The following is a 14577-nucleotide window of genomic DNA, read 5'->3' as shown; positions in this document are numbered from 1 at the left end:
CTAATCAAAGAGCTCAAGGACACTTCTGGCACTTGGAAATTTCCCTTCTTTTGTTTGATTTGGTGTTACCACTGGAGGGTGCCTGGAGATAAAAATGTCTTTGCCATTTTTCTGCTCTATATAAAGGCAGTGGGTGCTATTAATGTAGGGATGCAGTAAATTAAATTAGCAAAATAGTCAGAAGTATCTCCTTGGTTAGTGTGAGGGGGAGTGTGGCAGAGAGAATCACAACTCCCACGTCTGAGGCTTTGGGGAGGATGGAATGAGCTAATTGCCTCAAGAGCTGTTCTAGTTTTCTTATCACAAACTCAGCTAACTTGTTCTTCCCAGAGATCATTGCTGTGTATTAGTCCTCAGTGTCAAGTTCTTAATCTTCCAATAGAATGTATACATGGTGAAAGGAAAGTTTTTGAGGAACTTTTTAAAAATTCTTAAGCTGCTTTACTAAATAAAATTATTCCCAGGTTTAAATTTCTTTGTTACATAGATATATTTATAGAATATTTAAAAATATACATATATATCACCAAATGGCTACTATAATCAAGAAAACTAACATATCCATCATCTCTCAGAGTACCCTTTAAATATAACTATTTCTAAAGGCATGCTCAAGAATCTTATAAGTAGCTCCCTTCCAGATGGCTGTGGTTTTCACTGTTAAGCTACACATTGAGAGCCATTTCTCTCTTTGTTTCAATTACTTCTTAGTTTGGAATTATATGTACTTCTTTATCACAATTTCAAGCCTTTAGTTTTATATAGTAGCTATGCTCTGGCACATTTTCAGTGTAAGTACACTATTTAATAGGAAAATCCATTTACTCTTATTGTGATTTTTAAAACTCATTTCACTAAGGAATCATGTAGGGAAAACCAAAATATTCAGCATTTGTTTTCTCCAATCTTCACAGGACTAAGGAGAGGCTAGAGGAGGCCAATGTGACACATGTCACAGACATACAGCCGAAGAGATATGTAACAAATACTCTACATACAAAGCCTGTCTCTGCTCACCCTTGTGACAGGAATCTACATAGTAGCTTGGGGGAAAACCTAGAAGCTCCTGCCTCAAACCAGCAATCTTTTAATGAGTGCATGGAAGACCACCTGAGCAGGGTTAGTTGTATTATCATTTTTGCTTTGAGTTTGACTTTCTGATATAATACTTGTTTTGAATTGATGAACTGTGGGGTTTTTCATTTTACTTATGTGAAACAGAACTAAGAAGTCTCTTGCAGTTGCTTTAAGTGGGGTGGGGAGGGGTTGAGGAGGAGAGACAAGGGTGGCAATGTAACTAATGCACAATATAAGTCTAATTGAAATTGTCACTATGAATCTCCCCTTATATAACAAATACGTCCTAATAAAAATTTTTAAAGAAAGGAGGCATATAGTTTGCAATTTTGATAAATACTCTTCACTCTCCTTTCAAGAAAAAATCTCATCTTGGTTCAATAAATGTAACAAAACTTACACATTTTAACTTCATTTAAGAAGGCCCATTCATATTTCAGAGACATGAGAATAACCATGTGTAACTGAAGGTATACTTTGAAAGTCTTTGACTTCTAAACCATTTTAGCTTGCTTGTGCTTCATAGCAAATTTTAAGTTATACAAGATCTCATATTAGCATCCCCCCTCCATCATAAGTGTATGGGTGATATCCAAACACTTAACCACACATGGATGTTTAAAACATAAAGAAAACTGAATTAAATAGTTCTGTCACACTAAGAAAGATTTACTAGTTTTTATGTTAAAATTCTTCCAATTTTATTAAACAAGATCATGTCCTTATTAGTACTTTATATGTGACGTATTTATCTGAGTTTTCGTCATTTATGTTTATAGCTTTGAAAGAATTAAGAAAATTTTGAATTTTTAAAATGCAGTTCACTTATGTCTATCTTGCCTTCATTTGAGTGACTGATGACAGCTGGTGAAATCGAGGGCCTTTAAATAGCAACTACTATAAAAACGCAGTTGTACACTGTCCAGAATCTCCTCCAAACTGAACACTGTCCAGATTTCTCATGGATATGACTTAGGAAAATTCCCATCCAATCATGTAACTCCCTTAGTAACAAGAATCCATGTCTGGTGATATAAAAGGAGCTCACAAAGTGACAAACTAATCAATTGTAGAGTGGGATAGAAAAAAATTATTCAAGTATGTTTGACACACGATGAGATAGTGCAAAATGTCCCATCTTGTGATACATAAAGAATTACAGTCTACGTTTTTAACCAAATATAAACAAATCACAACAGTTTTTCATTGTGTGTTGTTGTGATTAAAGTATATACTTCAATCTGTGTATATGGGGCTATATCTTTGATGATATTTTCATGATAAACTTAATGCACAGAAAAGTAGTATTGGCGTTTGTCTAAGCAGGCCTGAGCCTTATTTTTACTGAGCATCAAATACTAAATCTAGGTGTTTTAGAGAGCAGTTCACTCAAATAGCTTAAAAATGGAACATGTTAAATGACTAGTTAAATACATTAATTAATCCTAGGCAGCTTAGAAGCTAACACACACGCACAGGAAATTAATGTGAGTCAACTCCCTGTATAGCTATCCTTATCTCAACCAGCAAAAACCCTTGTTCCTTCCTATTCTTGCTTATACTCTCTCTTCAACAAAATTAGAAATAAGGGCAAAATAGTTTCTGCTGGGTATTGAGGGGGTGGGGGGGAGAAGGAGGGGGCAGAGTGGGTGGTAAGGGAGGGGGTGGGGGCAAGGGGGGAGAAATGACCCAAGCCTTGTATGCACATATGAATAATAATTTTTTTTAAATCCTAGGCAACTGATTTTTAAAAGAAATTGTTTATCATATGTTCATATTTTTCTGAACAAAAATGAGAGGATCAAGGTCTGAATGTTTCAGAGCTATTAATTTGGTCTACTCTGAAGAAAGGATGAACACCAAATACTTCTGTAATTCATTAAGCAAGACACAGAAAGAGAATGTTCCCCTTAGTTCTTACCAGAAGAATCAGGAAAAAATGTCGTTTTACCAAAGAATGGTAATTGAGTATGTCAATCCAGAAATGATGCGAAGGAAGATTGGGGGTGCAGAGAACCATTTTTCCCTAATTTGAGGAGAAAGGGAAAAAAGGATGCATACTCCTAACACTCATAAATAAATTGAAGAATAACTTATTTTGCATTTAATCTAGTAGCTCACTGGTGCACATGGTTTCCTTATAGGGCATTCATTAGCCAAATAGTCCTGAACTATTTAAGAGACAAAAAAGCACTCCTCAGGAGACATTATCTACATAATCACTGCAGAATGCCTTCAAACAGTTCTTACACCGTCATCATTCACAAAATTCTTAGAGTGAAGGAAGAAGCTTCCTTCAAGGAGCAGTAGCATTTTACTGTTTCTACTAGAGAAATAATAGCCCAAGATATGTCATAATTCTGTCTGAAGTTACAGAAATGTTGTTGTTGTGTGAAGCATTACAGAACAACAGACTTTCAAAGATTTTTAGCAATGCTTTCAGAAAGTAAAATGTCAAAACTAGCACTAAAACTGAATTTTTTTATCCGTCTCATTTATTTACAAGGTTTTGACATTTTGGGTCATTCCTATTTGAGATTCTGTCTTACTAGCATTTTTAAGTATCTTCTTACATAAGAGACGTTATCAAAAATTTTAAATTGTAATAGGACCCCCAAATGCATTACATTTATTCAAAAACTATGGGAATTCTATAGATTACCAAGGAAATTAATTAGAAATATGTTTAGAATTTTTAGCCACTTTGAAATGTATGTGAAATCAAAAATTTAATGTGAGCCAAGTGCTGGTGGCTAACATTTGTAATCCTAGCTACTCAGGAGGATCATGGTTCAAAGTCAACCTGAGCAAATAGTTTGCGAGACCCTATCTCAAAAAAAACCCCTCCATATAAAAGGGCTGGTGGAATGGCTCAAGGCATAAGCCCCTGAGTTCAAGTGCTAGTACTACAAAAAAATTTAATGTGAGATGGCTTTCAACCAACTGGAATTGAAAAATTCAAAATTCTTTCTTTCTGTCATAGTAAAATGTAAGAACATTTTAGTAATATAAAATGTTTCACTGATAAAAATATTTGTTGTATTCATATTGATAATACTTGCAAGTAATAGTGTAAGTTTTCCAGACTTTATAGAAAAGATAGCAGAATTAATAATATCAATGAATTTGGTAGTTGCTCCCGCTAGCTGGTTTCTTTACATCATCATAGCTAGTGTCCATTCAGGTCCATTAATGAGATAGGTCTCTCAGTAGAGGAAGAATGTTCATGCAGACAGGAGCTTCTTATGCTGAAAAAACACGAAGATCATTTTTCTTAATTTCTTATAGATTATTTCCATTTTCCTAGCATATTTTTTGTACCATCACATGGCAATATTGCATGAGTTTTCTGTAAATGAGAGTACCAGGGTGCAGCATTTTACCTAAGTGTCATGCAGAAATGTATTAAGACATCAAAAAATTTAAAAATAATAGACTACAAACCTGTGAATATTATTCAAAAATCAGAATGATTCTCTGTACATTCCCAAAGAAATAAATCAAGATTGTGGCATAGAAATGTTAGCCACTTTGGCATTTACAATGTGAGTCAAAAATTTAATGTGAGATTGATTTTAGCCAACTCAACCTAACTCATGCATGAGGTGCTCATATTATGGACCCCAATGGCAGAGATTACCTGAGTTAAAATATTTGATGTGCAAAATTTTGAGGTGAATCTGGATTAAGACACCATCCAATGTAGTTGAGTATACATCTGAAGGAAATTTTAAAACAAGATTTCCATAAGATAAAATCTCTGTAGAAACTGAAATTATTCACAAAACGAGAGCCATTAATAATCCCCTCATTGAAAAGTCTAGCTTTATAATACAAAACAAAATAAAATATACAGGTCAGCAACCTAGGATAAGGGTCCACTTACACCCACAATGTTAGAAAAATCTCTACAGTCAAATAAACACCAGTAAGAATTAACACAAAATGTTTGACACTATCTGAAGAGTCACTGTTACTAAGAAATGTTGCTGAGGTTTGGTATGGTGCTTTATTCAATCTGAGTTGAAACCATTATGGTAAGGACTTTTGAACTGTCCTTGATGAACTGAAAAGTATTGCTTGAATTACAGAATTGAAAAATCAGATTTTTTTATTGTTGTGCTATGTAGGTATCAAATATATCTACTTGAATTCACCCCCTCCATGGCTTTTCTTTATCCCCTCCCCCTCTCCTGGAATAGTTTCAAACAGGTATCAATTTACATTTATATACTGCCACCTCCCTACTCCCAGTGGCACCAATCCCCCCTCCCTGGGCAGGACCTGTTCCACCCTCCTGTCCTCTGATTTTATGGAAGAAAAAAGAAACAAAGAGAAAAATGACATTTTTTATTGTTTAAGATAAAGGTAGCTACACAGGAACTTTTCTTGTGATGTTTCCAGGTATATATGTATTATAACCCCAATTGGTTCATCTCCTCTTTTTCTTCATTCTACCTTAGCCCCTTTTCTTCTGGTGGTTTCCACCAGTTTAAAAATTCTATATTCATTCTTGTATAGAGAGTATATCAACAATATTCATCTTAACCTCCTTCTTTTAACCTACCCTCTCATGTGTTTGACTTGTTTTTCATAATATTGCTGTATTTGTATTAGGTCTATATTCCACATATGAAAGAAAACATGCAGTCTTTGGCTTTCTGAGCCTGGCTAACTTCATTTAACATGATGTTCTCTAGCTCCATCCATTTACCTGTTAATGACAAAATTGCATTCTTCTTTGTGGCTGAATAAAATTCCATTGTATATAAATACCATATGATCTTAATCTGTTCATCAGTATTGGGATATTTTGGCTGTTTCCCATAGCTTTGCTATTGTGAATAATGCTGTAAAAAAACATGGGTGTGTAGGTGTGAATGTGAGTTGTAACTTCACTCACATTCCTTCAGGTATATCCTTAGGAGTGTATTGCTAGATCACATGGCAGTTCTTTTTTTAGTTTTTTGAGGAATCTCCATACTGTTTTCCCTAATGGTTGTACTAATTTACATTCTCATCAGCAGTGTATTGAGGGTTCCTTTTTCCCCACATCCTCAACAACATATGTTGTTGTTTGTGTTCTTGATGGTTGTTATTCTAATAGGAGTGAGATGGAATCTTAACGTGGTTATGATTTGCATTTCCTTTATGCCCAGGGATGATGAGCATTTTTTCATGTGGCTTTTAGCCATTTGGCCTTCTTCCTTTGAAAAAGGCTCTGTTCAGTTTATTTGCCCGTTTCTTCATTGAGTCATTGATTTTGGGGGAGTTTAGTTTTTGCACTCCCAGTATATTCTGGTTATCAGTCCCTTGTCTGAGGTATAGCTGGGAGTTTTTTTCCCATTCTGTGGGCAGCCTCTTCAATTTAGAAGCCATTACTTTTGATATGCAGAGGTTTTTAATTTCATGTCATCCCATTTGTCAATCCTTTCTCCTAGTTGTTGAGCTTTTTGAGTACTAATGAGGAAATCATTGCCTGTGCCTTTTTCATCCAGTGTATTCCCTGCTCTTTCCTGCACTATTTTCAAATTTTCAGGTCTTCTATTAAGGCATTTAATCCACTTTGATATTAGTACAGGGTGATAGGCATGGATCTAGTTTCAGTTTTCTTCAGGCAGATAACCAATTTTGCTAATACCATTTGTTGAAAAGGCTGTCTTTTCTCCATTGTATGCTTTTGGTAACTTTGTCAAAAATAACCAGGGTGTAGCTGCATCAATTCATGTCTGGGTCTTCTGTTCTATTCCACTGGACTTCATATCTTGTTTTTTTTGCCAGTACAATGATGTTTTTATTGGTATTGCTCTGTAATATAGTTTCAGGTCAGGTAATGATACCTCCAGTGTTGCTTTTTTTGCTCAATATTGCCTAAGCTATTCAAGGTCTTGTGTTTCCAAATGAACTTTATGGCTGATTTTTCAATCTCTGTCATGAATTTCCTTAGAATTTTGATGGGAATTACATTGAACGTGTAGATAGGTTTTGTTAATACAGCCATTTTCACTGTGTTGATTTGATCAACCCATGAGCATGGGAGAGCTTTCCATCTTCTGTAGTCTGCTTCGATTTCTTCCTTCCATGGTTTGTAGTTTTCCTTGTAGAGATCTTTCACATTATTTTTTAAGTTTATTCCTCAGTATTTGATTTTTTTTTAGGCTTTTACAAATGGAATTGTTTTCCTATATTCTTTCTCAAGTGTTCATTGTTGGTGTATAGTAAGGCTACTTATTTTGTAGATTGATTTTGCATCTTGCTACTTTGCTGAAGCTGTTTATGGTGTCTATGAGTTTTTTGGTAGCATTTTTCGGGTCTTTGACATATAAGAACATGTCACCTACAAATAAGGGTAGTTCTACTTCTTCCTTACATATTCATGTTTCTTTTATTTCTACTAACCATCGAATTGCTCTGGCTAGGATTTCCAAGACTATGTTGAATAGGTATGGAGAGAGTGGACACTCTTGTCTTGTTCCTGACTTTAGAGGAAATAGTTTCAGTTTTTTTCCCATTTAGTATGGCGTTGGCTATAGGCTTGTCGTATGTAGCCTTTATTATGTTGAGATACATTCTTTCTAGTCCTAGTTTCATCAGAGCTTTTCTCATGAAAGAATGTTGAATTTTATCTATGGCTTTTTCTGTATGTATTGAGATGATCAAGTTGTTTTAGTCTTTTGTTGTGTTAATGTGCTATATTCCATTTAATTATTTAGATATGTTGAACATCCCTGCATCCCTGGGATGAAGCCAGCTAGGTCATGATGTAAGATATTTTCATTAAGCTGTTGAATTCAGCTTGCCATTATTTTATTTGGGTTTTTTTGCATCTATGTTCATTAAAGCGATTGGCATGCAATTCTCATTTTTGTTGTGTCCTTGTCCAGTTTGGGGATGAGTGCAATACTGGATTCATAGAATGAGCTTGGCAGTATCCATTCCTTTCTATTTCATGGAAAAGTTTGAGGAGTACAGTATTAGTTCCTTAAAGGTCTGGTAGTATTCAGCACAGAATCTGTCAGGTCCTAGACTTTTCTTTTTGGGAGACTCTTTATTGCTGCTTCAATTTCATTGCAAGTTATAGATCTGCTCAGGTGATTAATATCCTATTGGTTCAATTTTGGATGCTCTTGTGTGTCTGGACACTTGTGCTTTTTTAAAAATTTTCCAATATATTTGAATATACGTTTCAAAGTATTCCATGGTTATACCCCGGATTTCCTTGATGTTTATTATTTCCCCCTTTTCATTTCAAATTTTATTAATTTGGGTCTTTTCCCTCCTCATTTTAATTAGATCTGCCAGGGGTTTGTCAATCTAGTTTTAGTTTTTCAAAGAACCAGTTTTTTGTTTCCTTGATTCTTTGTTTTCTTTTTTTTTTTTTTTGGTCTCCATTCCATTGATTTAGGCCCTTATGTTTTATTTCTCTTCCTCTGCTTATTTTGGATTTAGCATGTTCTTGTTTTTCTAGGAGTTTAAGATGCAGCATTAGGTCATTTATTTGAGATCTTTCTGTGTTTTTAACATATGCATCCGTGACTATAAACTTTCCTCTTAGGCCTGCCTTTCCCGTGTTCTATAGGTGCTGATTGGTTGTGTTTTCATTTTAATTAAATGCCAGGAAATTTTTAACTTCCCCCCTTATTTTTTCTATGAACCAATGATCATTGAGCAAGGTGTTTAGTCTCCAGTTGTTTGAGTATTTTCTGCTTCTTCTTTTGGTTTTGAGTTTTAGTTTTATTGCATTGTTGTCAAACAGTATACAGGGGATCATTTCAATTTTCTTCTATTTATTGACACTTGCTTTGTGCCCTAAGATATGGTCTCTTTTGGAGAAAGTTCCATGGGCTGCTGAGAAGAATGTATATTGTCCTGTTGCTGGATGGAATACTCTGTAGACATTTGTTAATTTCATTTGATCTATGGTGTCATTCAAGTCTTGATTATCTTTGCTGATTTTTTTTGTCTGGATGACTGATCTATTGGTGATAGAGGAGTATTAAAGTCTGCCACTACCACTATGTTGGGGGTCTATCTGTGTTTTTTTAAATACATTTTTATTAATATATCCATTATACATAGGGGATTCATAGTGACAATTCCAGTTAGAATTATATTATACATTATTTACATTGCCTCCATTGTCTCTCCCCCTCAATCTTCTCCCCACCCCACTTAAAGCAATTGCAAGAGGTTTCTTAGTTCTGTTTCATATAGGTATATGAAGTACAACTACTATATACCATCACTATAAACTCCTTCTTTTACCCTACCTCTCCCACTAGTGATCCCCCTGCAAACACTGTAACTGTTTTACAGTCCTGTTTTTCATTATTAATATTTAACTTAATGTTCAAAGTGGTGTCTCAACGTATGCACTCTGTATACTTTACTTTGGTCCATTCAACTCCTTCCATTACTCTCCCTTATCCCTTTACCTCCCACCCACCCCCATTTTACAACAGTTTTCAATGCACATCCAATATACACTGCTTTCACATCTTATGTTATGTGATATTACTGATGCTCTATGATTCTCTTTTTCTTTTCCCTCTTTCCCTGAGTTCCATAGAGTAGTCCTGTTATTACAAACATGTTCTACATCTTAATTTGTATATGCTCATGCTTGATTTTGTGCATTTGTAAATCTTTGGATCTATCTTCTATGTATGAGAGAAAACATATGGCTTTTGTGTTTCATAACCTGGCTTACTTCACATAACATGAAGTCCTCCACTTGAATCCATTTACCTTCAAACCAAATGTCGTTATTACTTATGACTTCGTAATACACCATTGTATTTATATACCACATTGTATTGATCCATTCATCAGTTGTAGGGGACCTGGGTTGTTTCCAAAGATTGGCTATTATGAATAGTGCTGCAATGAACATGGATGTACAGGTATCTCTATCATACATTCCTTTGGTGTAGATGCCAGGAGTGGTATCACTGGATCATAGGGCAGTTCTATCTTTAGCTTTTTGAGAAATCTTTGTATTGCTTTCCACAGTGGTTGTACTAATATGCATTTCCAGCAATAGTGTATAAGGGTTCCTGTATTGCTACATCCTCACCACCATTTGTTGTTACTATTCCCCTTGATTATGACTATTCTATCTGGGGTAAGTTGAAACCTAAGTGTTGTTCTGATTTGCATGTCTTTTATAGCCAGGAAAGTTGAACACTTCTTCATGTATTTACTGGACATTTGTACCCCTTCCTTTGAAAATTTCCTGTTTAATTCATGTGCCACACTATCTGTGTACTTATGTCCATTAATGTATGTTTAACAAAATTGGTGCTTCGATATCAGGCACATAGAAACTGATAATTGTTATCTCCTCTTGCTATCTTGCTCCTTTTATTAATATTAAATAATCTTCTTGGTCTCCTCTCAATAATATAAGTTTGAAGTTCACTTTATCTGATATAAGTATTGCTACTCCTGCCTGTTTTGTGGGGCCATTAGCTTGGTAAATCTTCTTCAACCCTTTCACTCCAGACAGTGTTTCTTTCTGTCAATAAGGTGGGTTTCTTCTAAAGAACAGATTGTTGCATCTTCTTTTTTTAATCCAGATTGCCAATAGGTGTCTTTTGATGGGAGAGTTGAGTCTATTAACATTGAGTGTTAATATTGAGAGGTATGTGGTGATTCCTGCTACTTGGTTGTTTTTGTTGTGTACGTGTAACTAATTCTGTGCTATTCCTTGATTACTTGTGTGTTCACTCAAGGTTTAATATTTCCTATCCTTTTATGATTATGTTTGTTTTCATCTTCTGTGTATAAGATTCCTTTCAGAATCTTCTGTAGTGGTGGCTTGGTGGTCACATATTGTGTTAGTTTCTGTTTATCATGGAAGACTTTTATTCCTCCATCAATTTAAACTGATAGCTTTGCAGGGTATTGTATCCTAGGACTGAATAGTTTTGTATCAGTTTTTGAAATACCTTACTCTATGCCCTTCTTGCCTTTAAGATTTAGGTTGAGAAATCAACTGTTATTTTGATAGGTTTACCTTTACATGTGATTTTATTTTTCTCTTTTAGAGCTTTCAATATTCTTCCCTTATTCTCTGTGCTAGCTGTTTTGATGATAATATGCTATGGATAGGTTATATTTTCATCATCTATTTGGTGTCCTGGAGGCTTCCTATGCGTGAGTGGGCCTCTCTTTCTTGAGATGTGGGAAGTTTTCTGCTTTTATTTTGTTGAATAATATATTATTTATACCTTTGGCATGAACCTCTTCCCCTTCATTACCCATGATTTGCAGGTTTGGACTTTTCAGGGAGTTGCTGAGTTCCTGTATATTATTTTACCAGCTCTTCAGTCTTTTGTCTAAGAATTCTTCTTATTTTTCTTTAATATCTATTTTGTCTTCAATCCCTGAAATTCTGTGTTCCACATGTTCTAGTCTGCTGGAGTGGCTTTCAATTGTATTTTTTATTTGAGTTAATGAACTTTTTATTTCCAGGATTTCAGTTTGATTCTTTTTCTGAGATTTTCTATATCTTTGTTAAACTCCTCTTTCACATCTTGTGCTGTCTTCTTTATATCATGTATCTCTTTTTTATAATCTCCTTTGTTTCATTTTGGAGTTTGTTGAAGTCCTCTCTGAATTCATTGACTCACGTCTGTATCTTTTCAAGTTTTTTTTTCTGTGTTCTCTTGATATCTTTTGTGTTATTTTTGTAGGTTCTCTTTAAGCTTCTCATTAAGCTCTTCTGTAAGTTCCTCTTTGAGGTCCTTTCTGAGATCCTGTTTGAGCATCTCTTTAAGCTTCCCATTAAGTACATTGGAAATAATCATCATCATTCAACTGGGGATTAATTTTGTTCACTTTCCACTAAGTTTTCTTATGAACTATTGTTAGTTTTTTGAAGGATTGTATTCCTGTCTTCTGCTTCTCCCCATGTTTCTATTTTTTGCCTCCCTCCTGTGTTGTTGATTGGTTAGTTGAGGGTTTTGTTATCTTATCCTTGACTTAATTATTATGCTGTCACTGGCTTGGTCTTTAGCTAGGTAATTGTGATATTTCTGTTCTCTGACCTGACCTGGAGGTATAATTTAACAACAAATTCATAGATTCAATGCCAGAACAGTTATTTACATAATAAATAGAGCATCCCTTAGTGATATTATCTATAAAAAGTGAGTATTGGATAATCATTGCTTAGATAGAGATAGACACTTGAGAAATTAGAAAGATGGCATAGAGGAGGGGGCAGAACAGAGGAATGGGGTGAAGTGGGTAAAGGGTGTGAGGTATGGGTGTATAGGGTAATAAAACCCTAATGTGTGTTAAGGTGTAGCTCATTCATTGTGGGGAGGATGCTACTGTTAGGGGTTGCAGAGGGATAGGAGGGATGAGAATAGTGTGTAATGTTGGTATAGTAGACTATTTCATGAGTGGCAAGTGTGGAGCAGGTTGTAGCAGTGGGGAGGGAGGAGAGGAGGGAATAGTGAAGAAAGAAGGAGAGATTGAAAGTAAAGAGAAAAGTTAGGTGAGAGGAAGGAAAGTGGGGTAAGAGAGGGCTAAGCAGATTGATATTCGGGCAGAATGGAAGAAGGAGATAGGTAACAATAGATTACAGAGCAAAATAAGAAAATAAAATGAAGAAAGTAAAAAATAAAGATTAAAAAATCATAGTGTAGAAATAAAAATACTAAATTAAAAGTAAAAAAATCAGTTCACTGAAAGTTCTGGACTTTTTCTTCTGACTTGAAATCCAGGTTCTGGTACTATTAACTGGGGCTTTCTCAGTGTCTCTGTCCTTCTGAAAGTTCAGATGCTGGGCTGTGTGGCAATAGATGTTGCCCATCCTTATTGGACAGCTTTGGGGGGAGTCAGTTCAGGGTGTTTGAGACCAGGTTTTCCTTGGTGGAATAGGTCATTTGGTGCAGGTGGGTTCACTGAAGTGGTCCCATCTGGAGTTAGTTTGTGACCAGTACTGGTCCTTTCTGCCCATAAGATTCAATTGAGGTTTTTTTATTCATTTATTCATATGTGCATACATTGTTTGGGCTATTTCTCCCCTGAGTCCTCCACCTCCTCTCTCTTCCCGCCACCACCTCGCTTCCAGGCAGAACTTGTTCTGCCCTTTTCTTCAATTTTATTGAGGAGTAGATATAAGGAATAATAAGAAAGACATAGCATTTTTGCTAGTTGAGATAAGGATACCTATACAGAGAGATTCCTAGCATTGCTTCCATGCACAAGTGTGTTACAACCCAAGTTGATTCATCTCTACCTGACCTCTTCACTACTTCCCAGTCACCTTCCTATATTTACCTCTGTTGCTTTAAGGTTACTGTATTAACTCCTTTGCAGTGGGAACATCAAACAATTTCAAGTTTTGGGTTTCCTACCTATCCCCATTCCTCCCGTATGTGCTCTTCCCTTAGCATGTGACCCAAATCCAACAACATTGCTACATTTGCTCTAGATCTAAAGTTTGCATATGTGGGAGAACATATAATTTTTGGTCTTTTGAGCCTGGCTAACCTCGCTCAGGATGATGTTCTCTGGTTCCATCCGTTTACTTGTAAATGATAAGATTTCATTCTTCTTCATGCTGAGTAAACACCATTGTGTATAAATACTACATTTTCTTAATCTGTTCATCAGTTGTGGGGCATCTTGGCTGTTTCCATAACTTGACTATTGTGAATAGCGCTGCAATAAACATGGGTGTGCAGGTGCCTCTGGAGTAACCTGTGTCACATTCCTTTGGGTGTATCACTAACAGTGGCATTGCTGGATCATATGGTAGATCTATGTTTAGATTTTTGAGAAGCGTCCACATTGTTTTCCAGAGAGGTTGCACTAGCTTGTATTCCCACTAGCAGTGTATAAGGGTTTCTTTTTCCACATATCCTCACCAACACCTGTTGTTTTTGTTGTTTTTGATGCTAGCTATTCTAACATGGGTGAGATGGAATCTTAGTGTAGTTTTAATTTGTCTTTCCACAAAATAGAAAGGGAGGGAACACTGCCTAACTCATTTTATGAAGCCACTCATCCCAAAACCAGACAAAGACACCTCCAAAAAGGAGAACTATAGGCCAATTTCCTTAATGAACATTGATGCAAAAATCCTCAATAAAATAATGGCAAACTGAATCCAACAACACATCAGAAAGATCACTCACCATGACCAAGTCAGCTTCATCCCTGGGATGCGGAGGCGGGGGCGGGGGTGTCCCAACATATGCAAATCTATAAATGTAATACAGCACAGCAATAGAAGCAAAGGCAAAACCACTTGAACATCTCAATAGATGTAGAAAAAGCCCTCGATAAGATCCAACAACCGTCATGATAAAAGCTTTAAGAAAACTAGGAATAGAAGGAAAGTACCTTAACATTGTAAAGGCTATGTATGACAAACCTATAGCCAGCATCATACTTAATGGAGAAAAACTGAAACCATTTCCCCTAAAATCAGGAATGAAGCAAAGGTGCCCACTATCTCCATTCCTATTCAACATAGTCCTG

At 35.7% G+C, this 14577-nt stretch overlaps 1 protein-coding gene across 5 annotated transcripts in view; it reads left to right on the top strand.

Moving 5' to 3' along the window:
• Positions 1-14577, top strand: part of LOC141411498 (ankyrin repeat domain-containing protein 26-like) — a 77378-nt gene that overhangs the window by 27967 nt on the left and 34834 nt on the right. For all 5 annotated transcript variants that reach the window (XM_074043679.1, XM_074043675.1, XM_074043677.1 and 2 more), the window contains one exon: positions 915-1119. In XM_074043679.1, coding sequence (XP_073899780.1) covers positions 915-1119 — 205 coding nt within the window. The remainder of the gene's footprint in view (positions 1-914; positions 1120-14577) is intronic.

This window comes from Castor canadensis, chromosome 10, assembly GCF_047511655.1.
Source record: "Castor canadensis chromosome 10, mCasCan1.hap1v2, whole genome shotgun sequence".
NCBI classification, from domain to species: Eukaryota; Metazoa; Chordata; class Mammalia; order Rodentia; family Castoridae; genus Castor; species Castor canadensis.
This window is presented reverse-complemented; position numbering and strand designations above follow the sequence as displayed.